At 46.1% G+C, this 26,453-nt stretch overlaps 1 protein-coding gene across 1 annotated transcript in view; it reads right to left on the minus strand.

Moving 5' to 3' along the window:
* Positions 1-26,453, minus strand: part of LOC309561247 (cytochrome P450 2D17-like) — a 136,213-nt gene that overhangs the window by 47,678 nt on the left and 62,082 nt on the right. The window contains exons 3-4 of the mRNA XM_082265044.1: positions 5,097-5,249; positions 2,965-3,125 (exon numbers count right to left, since the gene is read on the minus strand). Coding sequence (XP_082121170.1) covers positions 2,965-3,125; positions 5,097-5,249 — 314 coding nt within the window. The remainder of the gene's footprint in view (positions 1-2,964; positions 3,126-5,096; positions 5,250-26,453) is intronic.

Consider the following 26,453-nt stretch of genomic DNA (forward strand, 5'->3'; position numbering starts at 1 on the left):
TTCATATGGTACATTGTTGAACTTTCTTAATTACACTGCATTTATGTTGTCCATTTTTCATCTATAGGGATTTGCACCAAGGAGTGGATGATTTGATCAATCTAATCATATTGTTTGTGATATATATAGATGTTTTTTGCACTTATTTATTTTTGTGCTATTTTGAGAGAAGCGCACCACTGTTTATTTTTATTAATTTGTACAGATGCTGATGCACACCATCTGGCCTCTTTATTCTGTAGCGTCCTCATCCAAGAAGTCAGCAAAGAGTTCTGCTTTCAGGGAAACGGGATGCTTCCTGGTTATTTTGAGATTGTGCCACACATACATATCTTTTGGATACCTAGTTGCTCCTCTTCTGACAGGAGGGTACAGCTTTGGTCTTGGACACTTGGATCTTCAGGACAAGCACTTCAGGTCATGTTTGTACAATCAGTCACCTTCAAGCCTCTGATTGTGCCAGGAAGAACCTCTTGCTCCAGCAACAATAGACAAGTTCTGCTAACCAACCTCAGATCTTAACACCTCAGGGGACGTCAATACCAATCCCAGCAGATGAGATTTTAAAACCAGTGCTATTGTTAAGAAGGATGCCCATGTCCAACTCCCCACAGCTGTCTCTTTTTGATGTACCTCTGTTTCTAGATGGGTTAAGACATTATGCAGATTACATGCCAGCTAGTTTGATTCTCAGTCTGCTCCTTCTCAAGATAGAGGTTGGCTGGCTAGTGTTTTCCAAAAAGGATCATCCGACCCCTACACAAGTCCCTGTGTATCTGAGAGCCTAATTTATCATATCAGAATACATTTTTTTTTTTTTTGCCGCTAGAGCATACTAGTGGTAGGGCATTGGGTTATTCTGGCAGTCCTCTGTTCACTTAATAGCATTTCAATGACTTATGATGATCAGGGCCATGTTCTCTCCCAACCCTATATTAAAAGTGAGCTCAATGGAGGAGGCTCCCTGTCCAGAACGTATTTTTCTCCAACATTGGACATGCACCAAGCTATTCATATCTCAAAAACATGCAGACGAATTGGGTGCTAACACAAGTAAATCATCTGTGCTGCATAAATATGTCCAGTGGAATCCCCCAGTTTAGGAAGTTGTATCGAAAATTCCAGATTTCTGGCCAGCCCTTGTATATTCCCTGTGCCTTTCATCACCTTACAGTAGACTTTTTAGCCTCAATGAGGCTAAACAGCATGACAGTGGCATACTACATCAAGGGGCATGTCAGAACCTACAGGGTCAGTCTACTGAGTGAGTTAAAAATGATTGTGACTTGGGTAGAGAGAAATCTCTCTAACATTTCAGCAAGTCTATGTTCAGAACTTATTTTGAGGCCCAATTGGGCAACAAGCGGTTCCTACATCCAAGATCCTTCAATTAGATTTAATCTCTGGGCAAGATTCTAGAGTAAGATCTGCTTGCAGCTCCTTACTATTGCAAGCTGGAAAGTCTTTCCCCAAGGAGCCTAGGCCAGCAAGCCCTGGGAGTGGATGCTGTGACAGATCAAGAAAGGTTTCACAAGCTGTAAGGTTTTCCTCCAGTCCTATCCATATACGGTTTTTAGGTCTATTGCTAATGACAATGGCAATCATGGCAGTGATTCCCCATTGGTTAAACAAAGAGACCTTGGCTCCTGTTTGGTACCGAGTTTTCAGAACCCAACCCTTTCTCTCAGGTGTGATCTTTTCATCCTGAGAGGAAAAGACTAATCAGCCTTGGCTGTTTATCTCTAAGCTGATATATCTACATCCTACAACTGGATTTGAATAAGCTTGTTCAATTCAGCCTGTTTTTTTTTTTTTTTTTTTTTAATTTTTTAATTTTCTATTTATTCAGAAAGGCTCATCATTACAACAAACAGCCAAAAAGGATACAAAGTAAGTCATAAGCTGTCACAGGATAGATTAGTATCGTACAATAGTGTTTACATGTACAGATTTTACATGGAAAAATAGGATGTACAGCAGTAGGCCTCTGGTGTAACCCTTCAAGTTTTTCCAGAGTACTTTTGACAGATAGTATACCCCCTCTGCTATACAGGCGGTGGGTGGAGACGGAGAATAGCAGAAATTAGAAAAACTGAGGGGAGAGAGAGGGGAAAAAAAGGGAAAGAGCTCCACCCTGGGGGAAAAAAAAGCTGCAATAAGGTCTTCCATAGTCTGAACTTCACTTACTCTGCCAAACCATTACTTAAGCGTTGAGGGGATGTCCATTTTTTACAAAATGCAAGCTTTGACTGCGTTTTATTTTATATCTCTTCATACATAGGCGTTATTCCAGCTAACACTTTTTAGCCAATTACAGCAACAGATTTTATGTTCTTTTAGATAAAGATTTCACATAAATGAATAGACCTGATGATTGTAAGCTCTCCTGTCAGTGGTAAATGGTCTCTCTCAACCCACTAACTGCTCCAAAAAAAACCCGACTTACTGGCCAGATCACCAGGTGAAAAAAAAGAGAAGAAAGCCTAAAAATACAACACTAAGGAAGCCATCACATCTAAGAGTTGGTAAGCAGCAATATAATAAATGTTTGTTTTGGGATTAATACCACTTTAACTCGTTGTTAAGAAAGTTTACAAAAATGATAATGAGATCTGCCATAATACAGACAGAATTAATTGAATCAAACGTAACTCCCCAGACCCTTCTTTACCATTACATGGATGGAAAAGCTAGATAGGGTTTTAAGAAAGTAAAAAGGTAAGGAGCAATACATGTATAAATATTTTTTAAAGCTGTACCATGTGAATGTACATATGGAACAAATATAAAGTTAAGTGTTATCCCAATTTGGCTGCAAAAGTGAATACACTTTTAAAAATGTTATGGTTATTCAGGGTGTCTTTTTTTTTTTTTCTTAAACTTTTTGCACCATCGCCTGGTGTTTTTTTTTTTTTTTTTTAAACAATATGACAATAGAATTCTATTTCAAAATATTTCAAATACCTGTGCTAAGAATCCAGATGCAGCCTTTAAAGATTCATCAAAAAGGTGTAGAAGTCGTAGAAATTTAGCATCATCATATTCAAAACGATCTCCAAATGCTATAGAACAAATCACGTTGCTAACCGCATTGTTGATAAAGTAGCAAGGGTCAAATGGATGACCTGGGAATTTAGAAAACAATCAAGTTGTGTCTCATGCAGCCATACAGTTATAAATGTTGATGCTCTTTTGACAGTGATATGATCCCTTATCACAAGTCCATGCCCCCACGACTGAGGTTTTCCTGTTTACTACAGATTTTAGGAAAGCAACATGGGGAGGACACTTTGCAACTCTGTACGTATTTGTTCTTTGCAGGTGGAAGTAGGTGAGGTCCATGAGGCAAGGTCAAGACAAACAGACAAGAAGTGGGGGGGGAAATTCATATCTTCCAACTGCCCCTCATTTGTAGGGGTTTCCATCTTTTGGAACAAAATCCCTCTGTCTCTTTCCTTCTCAGTAGGGCCTCCTTTTTATTTTAGAACAAATGTTTAGGCCTCAAACTCAGTGCTTAACTTCCCAAAGTGTACATTACACTAGACTAGACCATTCACACAAACCATTTCTTAACTCCTTCCCATACGCGCTACAGCCTATATATGGCTGCAGCGCGGACTTGAATTTTCGGGAGGCCGTTTTTAAACGGCCTCCCAGAAAGACTCTCCCCGCGCGCTCCCGCGAGCGCGCATCGGGGAGAATCTGTGTCGGCCGTGTCCCTTGGACACGGCCGATCACAGATCGTGGTGAATGTCCAATCACAGCGGCCATTCACCACGTGATCAAGCCGTCCAATGAGAGATGATCTCATATGTAAACATATGAGATCATCTCTCACCGCCGGCGCTCCTTCCTCACACAGACACTGCAGTGTGAGGAAGGAGGGGGAGCCGACAGCCGCTGGGGACACAGAGAAATGTAATCAGGGCACTGATCACCAGTGCCCTGATTACTAAAGGTAAAAAAAAACACACATTGCCCCCCCCATCAGTGCCCACAGTGCCCGCCATCAGTGCCCCCATCAATGCCCACAATCAGTGCCCATAGTGCTGCCAGTCAGTGCCCATCAGTGCCTGCTCATCTAGGCACTGATGAGCACTGACTGGCAGCACTATGGGCACTGAGTGTGGGCACTGATGGTGCTGCCCATCAGTGCTCATCAGTGCCGCCCATCAGTGCTCATCAGTGCCACCCGTCAGTGTCCATCAGTGCCATCCGCCAGTGCCCATCAGTGCCGCCTATCATTCCCCATCAGTGCTGCCCGTCAGTGCCGCCTCTCAGTGCCCAGCAGTGCCACCTCTCAGTGCCCAGCAGTGCCGCCTATCAGTGCTCATCAGTGCTGCCTATCAGTGCCGCCTATCAGTGCCGCCTATCAATGCCGCCTATCAGTGCTCATCAGTGCGGCATATTAGTGCCACCTCATCAGTGCCCATAAGTGCCCCCTCATCAGTGCCCATAAGTGCCACCTCATCAGTGCCCATAAGTGCCACCTCATCAGTGCCCATCAGTGCAGCCTATCAGTGCCCATCAGTGCCGCCTCATCAGCGCACATCAGTGAGGGAGAAAAATTTATTTTCAAAATTTACTCGCAGAAAATAAGAAAAACTTTTTTTTTTTTCAAAATTTTCTGTCTTTTTTCTTTTTTTTTTGTAAAAAATAAAAAACCCAGAGGTGATTAAATACCACCAAAAGAAAGCTCTATTTGTGTGAAAAAAATTATAAAAATTTCATATGGGTACAGTGTAGCATGACCGCGCAATTGTCATTCAAAGTGTGCGAGCACTGAAAGCTGAAAATTGGCCTGGATGGGAAGGGTGTTTAAGTGCACAGTAGGCAAGTGGTTAAAACATTGTTTTAAAAAGCCAGTATAAAGCAATCATAGTAAAGAAAAAAGCACGTTGGGTTTAGCCAACAATTTTATTCATTCTGCATGGGCCACAAACCTAGGGATGTGACAGTGTGTCTTTTGCTAAAGAGTGAGATAGAGTGAGAGAGAGTGAGAGAGAGAGAGAGAATGGACAGATGCACAAAGCACATTAAACATGATATTTATTCTTATGAGTAAAGAGTTCAGAGTAAGTTTATATTTTTCCTACCTCTGTGAGATCTGAATTCAGTACACAAATACATTGCTTCCTCAGCCACTCTCTCCTCCAGTGACTTCTTCCCCATTCCAAAGTTTCTCAGTGTTGTCAGGGCAAACCTTCTTTGTTCTTTCCAGGAATTCCCATACTCAATCAATAACAGACCTATGTATGATACAAGTAATCATGTATACTTAAAACAGAAATAAATTGAGCTAGGACATGAATATATTAGAAATCTTACAAAGGAGAAAAGGAAAAGTCCATGAAGGGCAAATGAGCAGCAGACACAATGTCCTCTTGGTGAAGGATAATCAGAGATTCAAAATAAATTAGCCACGCTCAGGGCCGGATTAAGAGCATCATGGGCTTGGTGCTGAGGATTTTGAAGGGCCTTAAGGGCCGTGCCTTGGCATGCACCCAGAGGAGGAAGGGTGCAGCCATGCATGCCTAATTCAACATGGGATGCTGTCTCTGAAGCCCATAAACACATCCATGCATCGGCAACTGTCCCTCCTTGTCCGGCCTTCGTGCTGTGTGGGGAGGTTCTGAGGGAGCTGCCTGGGGAAGCGAGCATAGAAGCCAGACTTCTGTGTTTACAAGTGACAGAAGAGCGGTAACAGTGAATATGGCCAACCCGGGGCCTATATAAAAGGTAGGGGCCTGGAGCTGCAGCTCCAATAGCCCCTACGTTAATCTGGCCCTGGCCACGCTCAGAGGAGATACAAAGTTCCAAAACGATCCCCCAGTGCAAATTAAAAACAAACTCGTGCTGTCGGTATATCCACCACCAGGAAGGTATAAACATGCAGCCTCTTACCAGATGGTCTAAGGGAAACAGCATTCAATCTGGATGAACCACATGAAGCAGGCATCTGTTACAGACCAACAGGCGAATCCAACCAGGTAGCATAGGTATCAATCATATAAAAGTGTATGTCCAGAGAATTGGACCCAACATATAGAGTTGTTCCTCGCAGTAAAATAAATAAAATGACAATATCATTGCACAGACATCCTTAAAACGGCTTTATTCAAACCTATAGTAGAACTCTGCACACAGGGTACTCACATTTCATCCAAAGATAATAGGCATATAGTAAAAACAGCATGTGTCTGTTTCTCATCCAAAAAACATGGCCGACCTCCAACAGCATGCCAGCATCATGTGGTTAGGCTCCTCCCAACATGTTTCGTCACACTTGTGATCATCAGGGGGCGTGGCTGTAAGAGCTGTGAAAATTTGTAACAGACTCCTTCCAGAGGTGGTTCTGGCCAGCTCAGGAGATTGCATTAAAAAAGGCCTGGATTCTTTACTAAATGTACATAATATAACTGGGTACTAACATTTATAGGTAAAGTGGATCCAGGGAATCCAGAAAATATCTGATTGCCTCTCAGGGGATCAGAAAGGAATTTTTCCCCTGCCGTAGCAAATTAGCTCTTTGCTGTTTTTTTTTTTTTTTTTTTTTTAACTGTGGGCATAGGATTATGTATATGAGATTGTATGATTTTTTTTCTATTTTTTATATTGGTTGAATTAGATGAACTTGTGTGTTTTTTCAACCTAACTATGTAACTATGTAAATGGGGCAAGTAGAGTGTTATGTACAGTAAGAGATTCTGTAACGATTGCATTCTGTAAAGAGAGGTACACATACGTTTAGTTTCTGGGTTGTGAATTGGTTGCCTGCAAACCTGGAAAATGATTTAGGTCCCATTCAGGCCTGTACATTGTGGTAGTACAACCCAACCCACATCTACACTAGGTGCACATGCATCTGAACTGCAGCACACCACAAGGAACGTGTCCTATGTTGTGGTCCATTGGATCAAAAAAAAAAGGTACAGGGAGTTTTTTTAAGTCTGTTGCCACACAATTCCAACACAATAATGGTTAACACACCTGTGGTAATTAGAGATGTCCCGAACTGTTCGCCGGCGGACAGTTCCCAGCGAACATCGCTTGTTCGCGTCCGCCTCTGTGGGCGAACATATGCGATGTTCGGTCCGCCCCCTATATTTCATCATTGAGGCAAACTTTGACCCTGTACCTCACAGTCAGCAGACACATTCCAGCCAATCAGCATACCCTCCCTCCCAGACCCTCCCACCTCCTATAAAAAAGCAAGGGCAGAATCCATCTTAGATCATTCTGAAGCAGTGTGTGTAGTGAGAGCAGGGAGAGTGTTGCTGCTGCTGCTGCTGCTGTTAATAGGGACAGTTGTTAGTCAGTGTTCTCGGTCCACTCCTGCTGTGTAAGGACAGCATCCTGACAGCACCCCAAAAAGCCCTTTTTAGGGCTGGTATTTGAGTAATTTATATATATATATATATCTATTGTCCCCAAAAAGCCCTTTTGAGGGCTGGTATTTGAGTAATTTTTTATATATATATATATATATATATATATATATATATATATATATATATATATATTGTCCCCAAAAAGCCCATTTGAGGGCTGGTATTTGAGTAATTTTTAATATATATATATATACAGGGCTTTTTTTCAGCGGGAACGCGGGGGAACGCAGTTCCGGCACCTCTAGCACTGTATGTATTTTATGGCATGGAGTGCTGGGGTGTGCCTGAAGGTCTATTGATGCTGGCTGCTGGGGGATCTATTTTTGTTGGTGGAGATCTATTTTTTGTTGGTGTCTATTGTTGCCAGGCATGTCTATTGTTGCTTGTGGGGGGGTCTTATGTTTCTAGGGGGTAAATTGATGCTGGGAGAGGTTTATTGTTGCTTGCTGTTGGAGGGTCTATTGATGCTAGCTACCGGAAGATCTGTGGTTGCTACTGGGGGTATATTGTTGCTAGGATGGTATTTTGTTGTGGGGGGTCAATTGTTGCTGGAGAAGGACTATTGTTGTGGGGGAGGGGGGTCTATTGCTGCAGGAGGGTCTATTCTTGCTTGAGGGGGTCTACTGTTGCTGGGGTGGGGTCTATCAAATTCCATACAAGTTACTTAGTAGCACAAAATGATACTTGGTTCTGTATTCTCTAAAAGGGGCAGTACTGGAAGGTGGGTAGGGGGTGAAACCTAGGGACCCTGCTCAGAGGTGGGTAGGGGCAAAGACGAAGGGTGACTCAGAAGGTGATAGTTCCTGTACCTTTTCTCTGAGAAAAAAAGTCCTGTATATATATATATATATATATATATATATATATATATATATATACAGGCATACCCCGCTTTAAGTACACTCACTTTAAGTACACTCGCGAGTAAGGACACAGCTTGTTCAGCTTGGCATGACACTACTCTCGGTTTTTAACATTGGCGTCTATAGGAAATTTTGGTCAGCTTGACATGGCACTGCTCCCAAACCATAAGTGACAGGGATACCAAACTTAGGGAGCACCGAGAGGGGACCCAGGACTACAACATATCATGTTTGTGGTCGGCCAGCTTGCCTAGGTTATCTACTATGTCATAGTCCTGGATCCCCTTAACATGCTCCCCAAGATTGGTGTCCTTGTCACATTGTTTGGGAGCAATGCCATCTCAAGCTGACCAAGATTTCCTATGGAGCTAGTGTATTTACATGCATTAAGAAATGAAAAAAGGTATTGCTTCACTTTAAGTACATTTTCGTTTTACATACATGCTCTGGTCCCATTGTGTACTTAAAAGTGGGGTATGCCTGTATGTATCTATTGTGTGCAGTTGCCTGCCCACCGTGTGTGAGAGGCCACAGACCCACATATCTATTGTCCCCAAAAAGCCCTTTTGAGGGCTGGTATTTGAGTAATTTTTTTTTGATATATATATATATATATATATATATATATATATCAATTGTGTGCAGTTGCCTGCCCGCCGTGTGTGAGAGGCCACAGACCCACCACAGACTGTACTGTGTGCTAACCACACTCATTTCAGGTGGCACAGGCACAGTACCTTGCAGTTTAAAAAATATTTTTTTTTTCCTCTGTCATAATTGCAGAGAGTGTCAGGTCCACAGAGTGTACTGTGCCCACTGCAGTGCCCACCACTGATATATACGGTGGCACAGCAGCTTTCAAATTAAAAATATATATATTTTTTATAATTGCAGTTGCCTGGCCTGCCAGTGACTGTCAGGTCCACAGAGTGTACTGTGCCCACTGCAGTGCCCACCACTGATATATACGGTGGCACAGCAGCTTTCAAATTAAAAAAATATATATTTTTTTATAATTGCAGTTGCCTGGCCTGCCAGTGACTGTCAGGTCCACAGAGTGTACTGTGCCCACTGCAGTGCCCACCACTGATATATACGGTGGCACAGCAGCTTGCAAATTAAAAATATATATATTTTTTTATAATTGCAGTTGCCTGGCCTGCCAGTGACTGTCAGGTCCACAGAGTGTACTGTGCCCACTGCAGTGCCCACCACTGATATATACGGTGGCACAGCAGCTTTCAAATTAAAAATATATATTTTTTTTTATAATTGCAGTTGCCTGGCCTGCCAGTGACTGTCAGGTCCACAGAGTGTACTGTGCCCACTGCAGTGCCCACCACTGATATATACGGTGGCACAGCAGCTTGCAAATTAAAAATATATATATTTTTTATAATTGCGGTTGCCTGGCCTGCCAGTGACTGTCAGGTCCACAGAGTGTACTGTGCCCACTGCAGTGCCCACCACTGATATATACGGTGGCACAGCAGCTTGCAAATTAAAAATATATATATTTTTTTATAATTGCAGTTGCCTGGCCTGCCAGTGACTGTCAGGTCCACAGAGTGTACTGTGCCCACTGCAGTGCCCACCACTGATATATACGGTGGCACAGCAGCTTGCAAATTAAAAATATATATATTTTTTTATAATTGCAGTTGCCTGGCCTGCCAGTGACTGTCAGGTCCACAGAGTGTACTGTGCCCACTGCAGTGTCCACCACTGATATATATACGGTGGCACAGCAGCTTGTAAATTAAAAATATATATATTTTTTTATAATTGCAGTTGCCTGGCTTGCCAGTGACTGTCAGGTCCACAGAGTGTACTGTGACAGAGAGGAGACAGAGAGGAGGAGGAGATGAGTTGGAAGCAGGAGGAGGTCATCGCAAGGAGCTAGTGGCACAGTCAGACAGCATGTATCGCCGGCACTCGGAGTCAGCCAGACAGCACGCCAATCAACGCAAGCTGTTGCCACCACCAGAATGCCATCATTGCAAAGCTCAGCAGTGTGGCATTTTTTTTGTGTGTCTGCCTCTGATAGCAGCGATGCCATTTGTAACCTGTGCCAAAAGAAACTGAGTCGTGGGAAGTCCAACACCCACCTAGGTACAACTGCTTTGCGAAGGCACATGATCTCACATCACAAACACCTATGGGATCAACACATGTGTAAAAGCAGCACACAAACTCAAAGCCACCATCCTCCTCCTGGTCCAGCATCTTCAGCCAGGTCAAACACTGCTGTCCTCCTTGCCCCCTATCAACAACCCGCCCCTCCGCCTCTCACCTTCAGCAGTTCCTGCTCATCTGCCCACAGTCAGGTGTCTGTCAAGGAAATGTTTGAGCGTAAGAAGCCAATGTCACAGAGTCACCCCCTTGCCCGGCGTCTGACAGCTGGCTTGTCGGAACTCTTAACCCGCCAGCTTTTACCATACAAGCTGGTGGAGTCTGAGGCCTTCAAAAAATTTGTCGCTTTTGGGACCCCGCAGTGGAAGGTACCCGGCCGAAATTCTTTTTCACAAAAGGCAATCCCCAACCTGTACTCTATTGTGGAAAAGGAAGTCATGTCATGTCTGGCACACAGTGTTGGGGCAAGGGTCCATCTGACCACTGATAGCTGGTCTGCAAAGCATGGTCAGGGCAGGTATATCACTTACACTGCGCATTGGGTAAACCTGCTGGCGGCTGCCAAGCATGGAATGCGTGGCTCTGCTGCAGAGGAGTTGGTGACACCGCCACGACTTGCAGGTAGGCCTGCTGCCACCTCCTCTACTCCTCCTACTCCATCCTCTTTGCTAACCTCCTCGGCTGAGTCCTCTTCTGCTGTTGCGTCTTGCTCCACACCAACTGCACCCCCCCAGCTCCCCAGGGGCTATTCCACATGCCAGATACAACAGTGTCAAGCTGTCTTGGGGTTGACTTGCCTGAAAGCAGAGAGTCACACTGGACCAGCACTACTGTCCGCCCAGAATGCACAGGTGGATCAGTGGCTGACCCCGCACCAACTGGAGATCGGCAAAGTGGTGTGTGACAACGGAAGCAATTTGTTGGCGGCATTGAATTTGGGCAAGTTGACACATGTGCCGTGCATGGCACATGTGTTGAATCTGATTGTACAACGCTTTGTGCATAAGTACCCAGGCTTACAGGAGGTCCTCAAGCAGGCCAGGAAGGTGTGTGGCCATTTCAGGCATTCCTACACGGCCATGGTGCACTTTTCAGATATTCAGTGGCGAAACAACATGCCAGTGAGGCGCTTGATTTGCGAAATCCAGACACGTTGGAATTCAACACTGCTAATGTTCGACCGCCTGCTCCAACAAGAAAAAGCGGTCAAGGAGTATTTGTATGACCGGGGTGCTAGGACAGCCTCTGTGGAGCTGGGTATTTTTTTGCCATGTTACTGGACGCTCATGCATAGGTGACAAACCTAGTCAGTCGCACCGAAGGCACCATCAGCGACATCATCCCATATGTTTTCTTCCTGGAGCGTGCCCTGCGAAGAGTGCTGGATCAGGCCGTAGATGAGCGTGAAGAGGAAGAGGAAGAGTTGTGGTCACCATCACCACCAGAAACAGCCTTACCATCGCTTGCTGGACCTGCGGCAACGCTGGAAGAGGAGTCTGAGGAAGAGGAGTCAGAGGAGGAATGTGGCTTTGAGGAGGAGGAAGACCAACCACAGCAGGCATCCCAGGGTGCTCGTTGCCACCTATCTGGTACCCGTGGTGTTGTACGTGGCTGGGGGGAAGAACACACCTTCAATGACATCAGTGAGGACGAGGAATTGGACATGAGTAGCTCGGCATCCAACCTTGTGCAAATGGGGTCTTTCATGCTGTCATGCCTGTTGAGGGACCCTCGTATAAAAAGGCTGAAGGAGAACGACCTGTACTGGGTGGCAACGCTACTAGACCCCCGGTATAAGCAGAAAGTGTCTGATATGTTACCGAATTACCGGAGTCGCAAAGGATGCAGCAGTTACAAAACAAGTTAAAAAGTATGCTTTACACAGCGTATAAGGGTGATGTCACAGCACAACGGGAATCCAACAGGGGAAGAGGTGAAAGTAATCCTCCTCCTACCACAACCACGCCGGCAAGGACAGGACGTTTTACAGACGTCTTGTTGATGGAGGACATGCGGAGCTTTTTTAGTCCTGCGCATCGCCACAGCCCTTCGGGGTCCACCCTCAGAGAACGACTCGACCGACAGGTAGCAGACTACCTTGCCTTAACTGCAGATATCTACACTCTGAGGAGCGATGAACCCCTTGACTACGGGGTGTGCAGGCTTGACCTGTTCCCTGAGCTATCCCAATTTGCCATTAAACTTCTGGCCTGCCCCGCTTCAAGTGTCCTGTCAGAAAGGACCTTCAGCGCAGCAGGAGGTATTGTCACTGAGAAGAGAAGTCGCCTAGGTCAAAAAAGTCTAGATTACCTCACCTTTATTAAGATGAATGAGGCATGGATCCCGAAGGGACTGACAGTGGGGGATGCATTTGACTAAAAAATCCCTGATGAGATGCCTTGGGCTAAAAATGGTCCACACGCTGCTGTATTTAATCTCTGCATGCCGGATGACTTACGTGATGTCTCCGCCACCAACTACGGTTCAAGCCGCAATGTTTTAGTGCACTTTCTGCCTTGAAAACCTCAATTTTTCCGGCCACTGCTACAGCAGCGGCTGCAACAATACCTACTTTTTCATGCATGTGTACATGCCTAATTTTTCTGGCCTCTGGTGCTACACTGTGGCTGCAAAAAAAACAAAAAACAAAAAAAAAGGCACATACATGTGTCAATTCCCCTTCTTGATCGTTACCTTGTCGTGGTGAAGGGGCTTGCGTATCACAATGAAGCGGGATAATTTTTCATAGAAAAAACATTAATTTTCTTTAATTTAAAAAAAAGAGGACAGCCTCTGCGGAGCTGGGTATTTTTTGGCCGAGTTACTGAATGCTCATGCACAATGGCTGTAGGCTCATGCGTCCTTTTGCGGAGGTGACAAACCTGGTCAGTCGAACCCAAGGCAACATCATCGACCTCATCCCATATGCGTTTTTTCTGGAGCATGCCCTGCGAAGAGTACTGGATCAGGCCGTAGATGAGCATGAAGAGGAAGAGTTGTGGTCCCCATCACCACCAGAAGCAGCCTTGTCGTTGTCGATTGCTGGACCTGTGGCAACGCAGAGAGAGGAGTCTGAAGAAGAGAAGTCAGAGGAGGAAGGTGGCTTTGAGGAGGTGGAAGACCAACCACAGCAGGCGTCCCAGGGGGCTTGTTATCACCTTTTGGGGAGCCTTGGTGTTGTACATGGCTGGGTGGAGGAAGAGACCTTCAATGACGTCAGTGAGGACAAGGAACGGGACATGGCTAGCTTGGTATCCAACCTTGTGCAAATGGGGAGTTTGCGGTTGTGCAAATGGACTGACTGACTGTTAAATGGGTGTCAGGTCACCTGTGGCCAGGTGACAACTGCACCCTGTTGGAGGCAGGGGCGCAGCGCAAGGTAGTGAACCCGATAGCAGACTGCTGCGGATGGACCGGAACATGAGCCCAAGATTCCCCAGGGCGCGGAGTCTAAGACCCAGCTGGTGTTCACCAGAGCCTCTAGTGGTGAGGATGGACTGCAGCTGGGCCCAGGTCGCGGCCCCTGGGGTCCCCCAGGTCACGCTCCGTAGGGAGAGAAGGGAAGCAGCCACTCAGGACACACGAAATGGTGATGGGTAAGCCGAGGTCGGGGTAACAGGCAGACAAGGGTAACCACGGGACAGGCCAAAGGTCAGGGTAAAAGCCAAACAGGAATAAAGTCAAGTCGGTACACAGAACAGTAGATCAAGCACACAGGAAACAGGAAACTAGCAACAGGGAACGGCAAAGCTGACCTGCAGTGCACTGGTTAATATAGACTTCCTGGAATGGCCTGGGGTGGAGCCAAACAGGGAAGAGAGATGATAAAAGCAGCCAGAAGGAAGAGTCTGGCCCTTTATGCAGACATGAGGATGAGGAACAGGTAAACTACCAGACATGTATTGCATGTCCATGACAATGGGGAGTTTTGTCTGTCAGAGTTTGGTCAGACTGTCACTGTGAAGCAGGCGTAACCCTTACATTGCCTGATTGATACAACATCATACCTGATCGTATACACACACTGGATGTTTTAAAGCACGTTATTCCAAACAATTTAGGAATGTTAGGTGATTTATGCCCTTTATGGATTAAAACCCGACTCTGCGTCAACTACGTAATTTTCCATGGGAGTTTTGCCATGGATCCCCCTCCGGCATGCCACAGTCCAGGTGTTAGTCCCCTTGAAACAACGTTTCCATCACTATTGTGGCCAGAAAGAGTCCCTGTGGGTTTTAAAATTCGCCTGCCTATTGAAGTCTATGGCGGTTCGCCCGGTTCGCGAACATTTGGCGATGTTCGCGTTTGCCGTTCGCGAACGGCAAATTTTAGGTTTGCGACATCACTAGTGGTAATGCACATTATTGTTTATGTAGTAACGCACCATAATGGACTGTAGAGGTTAGAAGTCAAATTTTTTCGCACTGTGAGCAGTTTCTTGTTTTGTGTGGTGACTGTGTGAAACCTTGATTTATTTGTGTAGTATGCTTTTGCAGACTTCATACTTTAATCACACTAAGATTACTCTAAATAGACCAGAACTATTGTACCAGTTTATGCTTTGGTTTTTGATTTATGTGATGTTAAAACAGTATCAGTTAGCAACTTTTTCTTCATAGCAGAATAGGTATAATGGAAAACCCATGATTATTTCAGTTTCAATATGTTTATTAAGAGTTTTTCTAGAAAAACCACAAAGAGTAAAAAAAGGTCCACAATGCACCTGGAGCATATTAATACATCGATGACAAAAGTAAAGAGATCTGAATATTACACCAATTAATTACTAATGACCCAGATCTAATCCCAGATGTAGGAGTCTGGGACAACTTGGGTTCTAGCGATCACAGGATGATCACATTTAGCGTAAATCCCAAGATAGCAAGGCAAGAGGGGAAAATAAGAACCCTAAACTTCAGAAGGGCAAACTTTCCTAAACTGTGATCAATAATAGAGAAAATAAACTGGGACCAAACCCTAGGAACCCTGACCATGGAGAAAAAATTGGGAATGCTTTAGGAACATACTAAACAAAAGCATCTCACAGTGCATTCCTATGGGAAATAAATTTAGAAGAGCCAAGGCCAAACCGGGGTGTAGTACTGTACCAGTACTGTAAAAAACTTATTAGGGGGAAAAAAATGGCCTTTAAGAGATATAAATCGTAGGGGACATTATTGGCTTTCCAGCAATACAAGGAATCGAATAAGAAATGTAAATACAAAATCAAGAAGGCTAAAATCAACTTCGAGAGACAAATAGCAGAGGAAAGTAAAAGGAACCCTAAGAAATTATTTAAATATATCAATAGCAAAAAAAAGAGGTCAGAGCATGTTGCACACATAACTAACTATGATGGGAGGATGGTTACAGAGGACACAGAGAAAGCAACTGCGCTAAATGCTTTCTTTTCCTCAGTCTCAGTTACACAGGAAAAGGAGGAGTATACTGACCATGACTGTATGGTTAGCAGGACTTCACATGACATGCCGCTATGGCTAACAGAGGGTGAAATCATGGAATGGCTGGATAACATTAACACAAATAAATCACCAGGACCATCCGAGTGCATCCAAGAGTACTCAAAGAACTCAGTAAGGTTATATCTAGAACACTGTTCCTGATCTTTGCAGATAGTATTTTGACAGGAACTGTACCAGGTGACTGGATGAAAGCTAACGTGATACCAATATTCAAAAAAGGGCAGAGGCATATCCCGGGAAATTATAGGCCGGTCAGCCTGACGTCAATAGTATGTAAACTATTGGAAGGGATGATAAGGGACTATATCCAAGAATTTGCTAAAGTCAACAACATCATCAGCAGCACTAATAAGCACGGGTTTACAAAAGGACGTTCTTGTCAAACCAATCTGTTAACATTCTACAAGGAGGTGAGCTAGATAGGGGAAGACCTGTGGATGTGGTGTATCTGGATTTTGCTAAGGCATTTGATACAGTTCCCCACAAACACTTAATTTCCAAACTAAGGTCTGCAGGCATAGACCACAAAGTTTGCTCTTAGATAGAAAACTGGTTAAAGGGGCATGTCCAAAGGAAAGGGTGGTAATAAATAACGCGTACTCAGACTGGTTTGGAGTGGAAAGTGGGGTCCCCCAAGGCTCAGTCCTGGGACCAATTTTGTTCAATTTATTCATAAACAGCTTCGAGGACAGGATCATTAGCTCAATCTCAGTTTTTGCAGATGGCAAAAAATTAAGCAGGGCAATAACTTCACATCTTGATGTAGAAATCTTACAGAATGACCTGAACAAAATAACAGAGTGGGCAACTACATGGCAAATGAGGTTTAATGTGGAGAAGTGTAAGGTATTGCACTTGGGGACTTAAAAAAAAATAAACTCAAAATTCACTTTAGGGGGGAACCTCTGGGGGAATCAAAAATGGAGAAAGATCTGGGAGTCTTAGTAGAAGATAGACTAAGCAATAGCATGCAATGTCAAGCTGCAGCTGCCAAAGCCGATAGAATATTAGCATGCATAAGGAAGGGGATATATTCCAGAGATAGAACTATAATCCTACCACTTTATAAAACCATGGTCCGATCACATCTGAAGTACTCAGTCCAGTTCTGGTCGCCAATCCTCTGAAAGGATGTGTTGGAACTGGAGAGTGTACAGAGAAGGGCAACTAAACGAATTATTAATTTTATTGATTTATTCTCTCTGGAGAATTGACGCTTGAGAGGCGGAAACAGGAAGTGCACGGAAGCAGTGTGGGAGGAGCAAGCAGCAGCAGCTGCGAGGAGAGCTGTGTGGAGGAGAGCGTGGAGGAGAGCCGGGTGACACGTGCGGGGGAGCCGCACTAGGTCACTAGAAGCCGGCGTGGGTGCAGGGGACCAGGACAGAGAGCGGCGGCTGCGGGACCGAGACGGTAAGCGGCGGCTGCAGGACCGGGACAAAGAGCGGCGGGACCGGGACTTGAAAGCTGCGGCGGTGGAGGACGGACACCGCACAGTATTGAGGAGGCAAGTGTTCCCGGAAGCAGGGGAGGAGGAGCAGCGGTGACTGGTGAGTATCTCTGCAGCTGGGTCATTATTCCTTGTGACGGTGCTTGGGATTGTGACTGACTAACAGACCTGTGACTGACTGACCATAGGGATCTGTGACTGACTGACCACTTAGGGATCTGTGACTGACTAACAGACCTGTGACTGACTGACCATAGGGATCTGTGACTGACTGACCACTTAGGGATCTGTGACTGACTGACCTTGCTTGCGACCTTCAGCGACTGACAGACTGCTCTGCGACTGACAGACTGCTCTGCGACTGACAGACTGCTCTGCGACTGGCAAACTGCGACTGACTCTGCGACTGACAGACTGCTCTGCAACTGACCGACGGTGCTCTGCGACTGACCGACTGGTGAGTATCTTGCGACTGGTGAGTATATTTGTGACTGGTGAGTATATTTGCAACTGGTGAGTATCTGCGACTGGTGAGTATCTTGCGACTGGTGAGTATCTTGCGACTGGTGAGTATCTTTGCGACTGGTGAGTATCTTTGCGACTGGTGAGTATCTTTGAGTCTGTGCTATCTTTGCGACTGGTAAGTATCTTAGCGACTGGTTAGTTTATTAGAGACTGGTGAGTACCCCAGGTTTAGTACCAGGGAAGTTAGAGGTAGGGTAGGTAAGGAAGAGCAGGTCGTTAACATTATCCCCATAGAGTAGTGGGTAATAATGTCCGACAGGATTGGGGGTGCCACTCAGTGCACTTCTTGCAGCATGTATGCGTTCCTTGATGATCCAATCGAGGACGAATACTGCTGTGCGAGATGTGAGCAACTGGTTGCTCTGGAAGCCCACATCGTGGATCTAAAGAACACAGTGACAAGACTGCGTGGCATCTACAACCTGGAAAGGAGCTTGGACTTTACCCATCAGGCGCTGGCAGGGGTCAGCATAGAGGAGGGAGGAATGGAGGAGACGCAAGCAGCAGAGGTACGCAGCTGGGTGACTGTTAGGAATGTTAGGGGGAGGAGTGTCAGGGAGGCCAGTCCTGAGTTGATAGACCCCAACATGTTTGCCGAGTTGCAGGTTGAGGGGGATATCAACTCAGGGGTGGCAGTGCTGGAGCATGCGCCCTCCCCCAGCTGCCAGGGGGGGGTCGGCTCCAGGAAGAAGGGGGGCCGTAACTCAGGAAAGGTTAGAAAGGTTGTGGTAGTGGGGGACTCAATTATCAAGAGGACAGAGAGGGCAATCTGTAAAAAAGATCTCGTGAACCGAACAGTATGTTGTTTACCGGGCGCCCGCGTTCGGCATATCGCAGATCTGGCAGACAGATTGTTGTGCGGGGCTGGGGATGACCCAGCGGTCATGGTGCATGTGGGCACTAATGACAAAGTTAAAGGTAGGTGGAGGATCCTTAAGAACGATTTCAGGGACTTAGGTAATAGATTGAGGAAAAGGACCTCCAAGGTGGTTTTCTCTGAAATACTGCCTGTACCTCGAGCCACACAGGAGAGGCAGAAGGAGATTAGGGAACTTAACAAGTGGCTGAGGAACTGGTGTAGGAAGGAGGGGTTTGGGTTCCTGGAGAACTGGGCTGACTTCTCAGTCGGCTACCGGCTCTTTAGTAAGGATGGGCTGCACCTTAATGGGGGCGGTACAGCTCTTTTGGGGAGAAAGATGGCCACCAAGTTGGAGGAGCTTTTAAACTAGGAGACGGGGGGGAGGGCTCAGAAGTAGAGTCAGTTAGGAGGGAGCAAAGGACTGAAGGCAGTTGTAGGGTCAGCAGCGACAGTAGGTCCACAACGTCTATTGGTAGGTCTGTGCGGGAGAACCGCAGACCAAACAGGAATAAACATAACCAATCACGTTTAACTTCCGTAAAACTAAGAGGGGTATATGCTAATGCCAGGAGCCTAGCTAATAAAATGGATGAGTTGGAAATGTTAGTACATGAGGAGGACATAGACCTAGTGGGAATAACGGAGACTTGGTTCGACCCCTCACATGACTGGCTGGCAAATATCCAAGGGTATTCAGTGTACCGGAAGGACAGGGTAGGAAAAAGAGGGGGAGGGGTATGTCTCTACGTCAAGAATAATGTAAGGGTGATAGAGAGGAGTGACATTATGGAAGGGATGAGTATGGAGTTAGAATCTGTGTGGGTAGAACTCCATAGGGAAGGAGAAAAGGGAAAAGTAATTGTGGGGGTTTGCTATAGGCCACCTAAACAAGGGGAGGAGGTAGAGCTGGAATTTTTAGCACTTTTGGGTAAAGTGGCAAAGCTAGGATCAGTCATCATATTGGGGGACTTCAATTATCCCGACATTGACTGGGGAGAGGGGACTACACACTCACATAAGGGCCGTCAATTCACGGAAACCTTACTGGATAATTACATGTCACAGTTGGTGGATTCCCCTACCAGAGAAAACACAATCCTGGATCTATTGATCACTAATGACCCAGACCTAATCTCGGAGGTAGGAGTCCAGGACAACCTGGGCTCTAGCGATCACAGGATGATCACATTTAGCGTAAATAACAATATAGCAAGGCAAGTGGGGAACATAAGAACCCTTAACTTCAGAAGGGCAAACTTTCCAAAATTGTACTTGTTGATGGAAAGGGTAAACTGGGACCGAACCCTGGGATCCCTGACCACAGAGGAAAAATGGGAATGCTTTAGGAACATATTAAGCAAAGGCATCTTGCAGTGCATTCCTATGGGAAATAAATTTAGAAGGGACAAAGCCAAACCTGGCTGGCTAAACTGGAGCGTTAAAAAACTTATAAGGGGAAAAAAATTGGCCTTCAGGAAATATAAATCAGAGGGCACAGTATTGGCTTTTGACCAATACAAGGAGGCAAATAGGAAGTGTAAACACAAAATCAAGATGGCTAAAATAGACTTTGAGAGACAAATAGCGGAGGATAGCAAAAAAAACCCAAAGAAATTCTTTAAGTATATCAACAGCAAAAAAACTAGGGCAGAGCATATTGCACACATAATTAACAATGATGGGAGGATGGTTACAGAGGACACTGAAAAAGCAACCGTACTGAATGCTTTTTTCTCATCAGTCTTTACACAGGAATCGGAGGGGTACACTGACCATGACTGTATAGTCAGTAGTAATACACAGGACTTGCCACTATGGCTAACAGAGGGGGAAATCAGGGAAAGGCTGGATAAACTCAACACAAACAAATCACCAGGCCCGGATGGCGTACATCCGAGAGTACTCAAGGAACTCAGTAAGGTTATATCCAGACCACTGTTCCTGATCTTTGCGGACAGTATTAGGACAGGAGATGTACCAGGGGAGTGGAGGAAAGCTAACGTGATTCCGATATTCAAAAAGGGTCAGAGGCATATACCGGGAAATTATAGGCCTGTCAGTCTGACATCAGTAGTATGTAAACTTCTGGAGGGGATGATAAGGGACTATATCGTAGAGTTTGCTAAGGACAACAGCATCATCAGTAGTAACCAGCACGGGTTTACAAATGGGCGTTCTTGTCAAACCAATCTCTTAACATTCTACGAGGAGGTGAGCTGTGAGCTAGATAGGGGCAGACCAGTGGATGTGGTGTACCTAGATTTTGCTAAGGCGTTTGATACAGTTCCCCATAAGCGCTTAATTTATAAAATAAGGTCTGCAGGTATCGACAGCAGGGTTTGCTCTTGGAACTGGCTAAAAGGGCGTGTCCAAATCGTGGTAATAAACAGCGCGTACTCAGACTGGTCTGAGGTAGTAAGCGGGGTCCCCCAAGGCTCAGTCCTAGGACCAACCTTGTTCAATTTATTCATAAACAGCATTGAGGACGGGATCAGTAGTTCAATATCAGTTTTTGCAGATGACACAAAATTAGGCAGGACAATAACAGCACAGCATGAAGCAGATATCCTACAGAATGACCTGGACAAAATAACGGAGTGGGCAAAGACATGGCAAATAAGGTTTAACGTGGAGAAATGTAAGGTTTTACACTTGGGGACTAGAAACATAAAAGCACAATACACGTTAGGAGGGGAACCCTTGGGAGAATCAAAAATGGAGAAGGATCTGGGAGTCTTGGTTGATGATAGACTAGGCAACAGCATGCAATGTCAAGCGGCAGCTGCCAAGGCTAGCAGAATATTAGCATGCATAAAGAAAGGGATGTATTCCAGAGATAAGACTATAATCCTTCCACTTTATAAAACTCTGGTCCGACCTCATCTGGAGTATTCGGTCCAGTTCTGGTCACCAGTCCTCAGAAGGGATGTGTTGGAGCTGGAGAGAGTCCAGAGAAGGGCAACTAAACTAATTAGGGGATTGGAGGACCTTGATTATGAGGAGCGTCTGCAATCGCTTGATTTATTCTCCCTGGAGAAGAGACGCCTGAGGGGGGACATGATAGCATTTTTTAAGTATCTAAATGGGGATCTAGGCTTAGAAAAAAAGCTGTTCAGTCGAAGGGATTGCATGAGAACTCGGGGGCATACAATGCGATTAGAGGAGAAGCGTTTTAACCTCAGGCAACGTGGGGGGTTCTTTACTGTTAGGGCTACAAGATTGTGGAATTCTCTACCACATGAGGTGGTTTCTGCGGGTAGTATGGTGGCTTTCAAAAGACTCTTAGACGTTCATCTCAAGGATCAGAACATTCAGGGGTATGCAAGATGATTACAGCCACACACATCTACACAGGTTGAACTGGATGGACTTTTGTCTTTATTCAACCTCACCAACTATGTAACTATGACATGATAGCAATTTACAAAAACCTCAACGGTGTTATCAGCATAGAAAAAAACTATTCAGTCACAAGGAATGTAAGAGGACAAGAGGCCATACAATGCGATTAGAGAGATTTAACCTAAGGCTATGCAGGGGGGTTTTTACAGTAAGGGCTATAAGATTGTGGAACTCTCTACCACAAATGGTGGTAACTGCAGGGAGTATGGCTACTTTTAAAAGACTCTTGGACGTACATTGATCTTTGAGATGTACGTCCAAGAGTCTTTTAAAAGTAGCATTCGGGGGCGTGGCTTGCCGGCACCAGAGATGGCCGCTTAAGCCTTTCGCTCCGAGCGACAGGGAGACTCACCAGCGACTACAGCCCGCTCGCGTCCGCATCAGCCCGCCGACTTACTCCACGGACCCCCGCCGAGCTCCGGCACACGATGTCCCGCAAACGAAAAGATGATCACCGGCCGAAGAAGCTGACGGCCTTCTTCACCCGGCCCCCGCCACGGGATCCTATGAGGCAAGATGGCGCCGGCGCCACTGCAGCATTACTCCACACGCAGCCAGCGGATGACACCGGCGTTTCCAGTGAGGTACTGCCACCACTTTCCTCACCTTCTTCCCCACCCAGACCAGGAGACTATTCCCCTGCTTCCTCCAGCCCAGCTAAGGCCCGCATGAGATTGGAAATGCAGCCCTCCAGTCTCCCCCTCAGCAGCCAGGCCTCCAGTCCCCTGTTAGCCCCCGCTCTTATGGCATCCATAGCTGACTTTCCCACCACAGGTCAGCCTGTCCTGGACACAACCCTCAAAGACATGCTGATGACCTTCCAATCCTCCCTATTTCAGAACCTGACAGCTCTATTTGGCAAAGTTGCATCTGATGTTCAGGGGATGGATTGCAGAATCCACTCTGTGGAGACACGGATGGCTGAATGCACAGACACCATTAATGACATTATTGACACCTGCGATGAAACGAGGGATGAACAGCACTGGATTAAGGCTAAATTGGCTGACTTGGAGGACAGATCAAGACGTAACAACGTCAAATTGCGAGGTATCCCCGAGTCTGTTCCCCAAAGTGAACTCCACGCATATGCCAGTTCCCTCATGGCTGCCATGCTCCCTGATTGCACTGCTATGGACCTCACTATAGACCGCATCCACCGACTACCCAAGGCATCCCATCTTGCTGACTCAGTCCCACGGGATACTCTTATGAGAGTGCATTTCTATCAAACGAAGGATCACCTGCTGGCTGCTTCCCGTCTTCAGCGTACACTCCCGGCCCCATATGAGAACATACAGCTGTTCGCAGATCTCTCTAAATATACACTCCAAATGCGGAGACAGCTTAGTTCCATCACTAAGGCCTTGATGAACAATAACATTCCCTACAAATGGTGCCATCCGGCAACTATCCTTGTCACCAAAAATGGGATCCCGCATACCATCTCCTCCATGCAAAACGGCATGCGACTGCTCCATTCCTGGGGTATCATCCCTTCCCCACCGCAGGAGGAACCTATGCAGACCTCGGCCCCTGGTCCACGCCAGCCCAGGAATCATCCTGATGGAAACAACCGCCAACGTCCGTGAATATCATGCGCAGCGGATCTCAACATCCACCAGCTCTCTTCCCTGTCACCATCGCGGAGTACTTCTGAAAACTCTTCCCCCCATATCGCTGGTAGTTACCAAGTTGTGATACCTGCCAGTGCATTACTCCACCCGCCTTCTGGGCACTATCGCAACCATACTTCATCTGACGCACAGTTGTGTCTATTTTCTGTTGTTACTGTTTTTTTTTTTCTTTCCTCTTTTTCTCTTTTGTGTTACCTCACAGCTGCTGATCCACGCTAGTATTGTTCGAGCTCCTTGCTAGACGACGACCCTCCGACCAACCAGGTTCTACGTGCTCCACAGGACTCGGCCACTCGATCTACCTATCTGTGTCACCTCATCCAAGTGTGAGTAACTCCAACCTATCTGCATACATACCCCTTTCTACACCATGCCGCTCACAATATTGTCTCTCAACGCTCGGGGATTGAACCACCCGGCCAAACGGAAATCATTGTGGTCAACCGCCACTGCTCACCACAGTGACATTCTATGTGTACAAGAGACCCACTTCTCTCAAACACCTTTGCAGTACTGCCGGCACAAAAATTTCCCCCACGTCTTCCACTCCTGCTACAATGCCAAAAAAAGGGGAGTGATGATCGCTATCAGGGACTCTGTCTCCTTTCAACAACACCACCTGACTACAGATGCCCAGGGCCGCTATCTCGTCCTTGTATGCTCTATCAATAATGTGGTATACACTATCCTCAATGTATACGCACCTAACCAACGGCAGATTCCTTTCCTCTCCAAAGCTCTTAAAGCCACTGCCAAAGTCCACAAAGGACATTTAATTGTCTGTGGTGATTTCAACATGGTTCCCGATGTAACTCTTGACTCTACTGCACCTTCCAAGCGCCACGACTCTCGGCTGAAAAAATTGCTCCATTCCCATGACCTCCATGATGCATGGCGCTGTCAACACGCCGAAGAGCATGACTATACGTACTTTTCCCCATGCCACAACACTTATTCCAGGATTGACCTCTTCCTACTGGACAAGTGGTTATTGCAAAATGTTTTGTCTTCTGAGATCCACACGATAGCCTGGTCGGACCATGCCCCTCTGACACTCACCCTGTCAGACAAATCATCCCAACAATCCCATTTCATTTGGCGTACCAACAATTTTCTGCTCCAGCAACCTCATGTTGTCAATCACATCTCTACTCAACTTGAACAATTCTTTGCCCACAACCAGCATTCTGTATCCGACCCGGCTGTGGTGTGGAACGCACATAAAGCGTTTGTGAGGGGTCTGCTCATCCAGGCGGGCTCTAGGGAGAAGAAGAGGAGATCCGCCCGTGTGGACTCTCTTCTCTCTTCTATAGCTGCCCTGGATGAGTTGAATAAGAAGCACCCTGATCCTAACCACAAACTGAAGCTTACTACTATGAGACATGAGTTGCGGTCTCTATTGTTGGTGGACTTTGAGCGCTTTCATCGCAGATGTAAGGCGACTTCATACTCCACCTCCAATAAAGCAGGGAAGAGCATGGCACAAAAAATTAAAGGTCAAAGAGTTAAGTCCAGAATCGAATTTATACATAACCCCCTTTCCTCCAAAAAGGAATATAACCCACAAGACATAGCTAACGCTTTCAGTCTTTACTATGAGGCCCTGTACAACATTAATCGAGATCCAGACACGCACCAACCCTCCAAAGCGGAGGTTGATGAGTTTCTGGCAGCGGTCTCACTCCCCACCCTTACCACGGAACAACTGGCAGTCCTGAATGCCCCGTTCACAACACACGACATTTCGACTGTCATCTCAGCCCTGCCATCCAACAAAGCACCTGGACCTGACGGTCTGTCGGGCGAGTACTTTAAGCAATTTCACTCCGTCCTCTCACCTCATCTGCTACCTGTCTTTCTTCAAGCTGCCTCTTCCTCTAAGTTCCCTCCTGAGATGCTCCAAGCTTTGGTCATCACCCTTCCAAAGCCTGGGAAGGCCCCTACTTCCCCCCAAAATTTCAGGCCAATATCCCTCTTAAATTTGGATGCCAAAATCTACGCTAAATTGCTTGCCAATAGGATCCAGGATGTCCTTCCCTCCCTGGTTCACTTGGACCAGACGGGCTTTACGCCTTTTCGCCAGGCATCAGACGCTACCAGGCGACTCCTCAATATTGTCTATCATGCTGAGACCTCTCGGACGCCTTCTCTGCTTCTTTCCTTGGACGCAGAGAAGGCGTTCGACAGGGTCCACTGGGACTATCTCAGAGCTGTACTGACTAAATTCGGTTTCCAAGGTACTATCTTGTCGGCGATTCTTGCGCTGTATTCCACTCCCTCGGCAAGGGTTTACACTTCCAACATGCTGTCTCGGCCCTTTAACATCACAAATGGCACTCGTCAGGGTTGCCCCCTGTCCCCCCTGATTTTTAATCTTCTCATGGAACCATTAGCGGCTCATATCCGCTCTATTCCCCTTATTTCGGGGTTTCAGTTTGGATCGGTTAACCATAAAATCAGCCTATTTGCGGACGACGTAATAGTGATGCTGTCTGACCCTCTCCAGTCCCTCCCGGAAACGTATCGTATCCTCCAATGGTTTAGCAATGTATCATACTATAAAGTAAACGTGACCAAATCAACAATCCTTGATCTACATCTTGACCTAGCGACTAAATCCATCCTCCAACAAAGATTCCCGTTCTCATGGGCAGAACACTCCATTCCTTATCTCGGTATCCACTTGACTGCGTCGGTAAAATCCCTTTTCAAA

This window comes from Pelophylax lessonae (assembly GCF_965119305.1).
Source record: "Pelophylax lessonae genome assembly, chromosome: 8".
Lineage (NCBI taxonomy): Eukaryota > Metazoa > Chordata > Amphibia > Anura > Ranidae > Pelophylax > Pelophylax lessonae.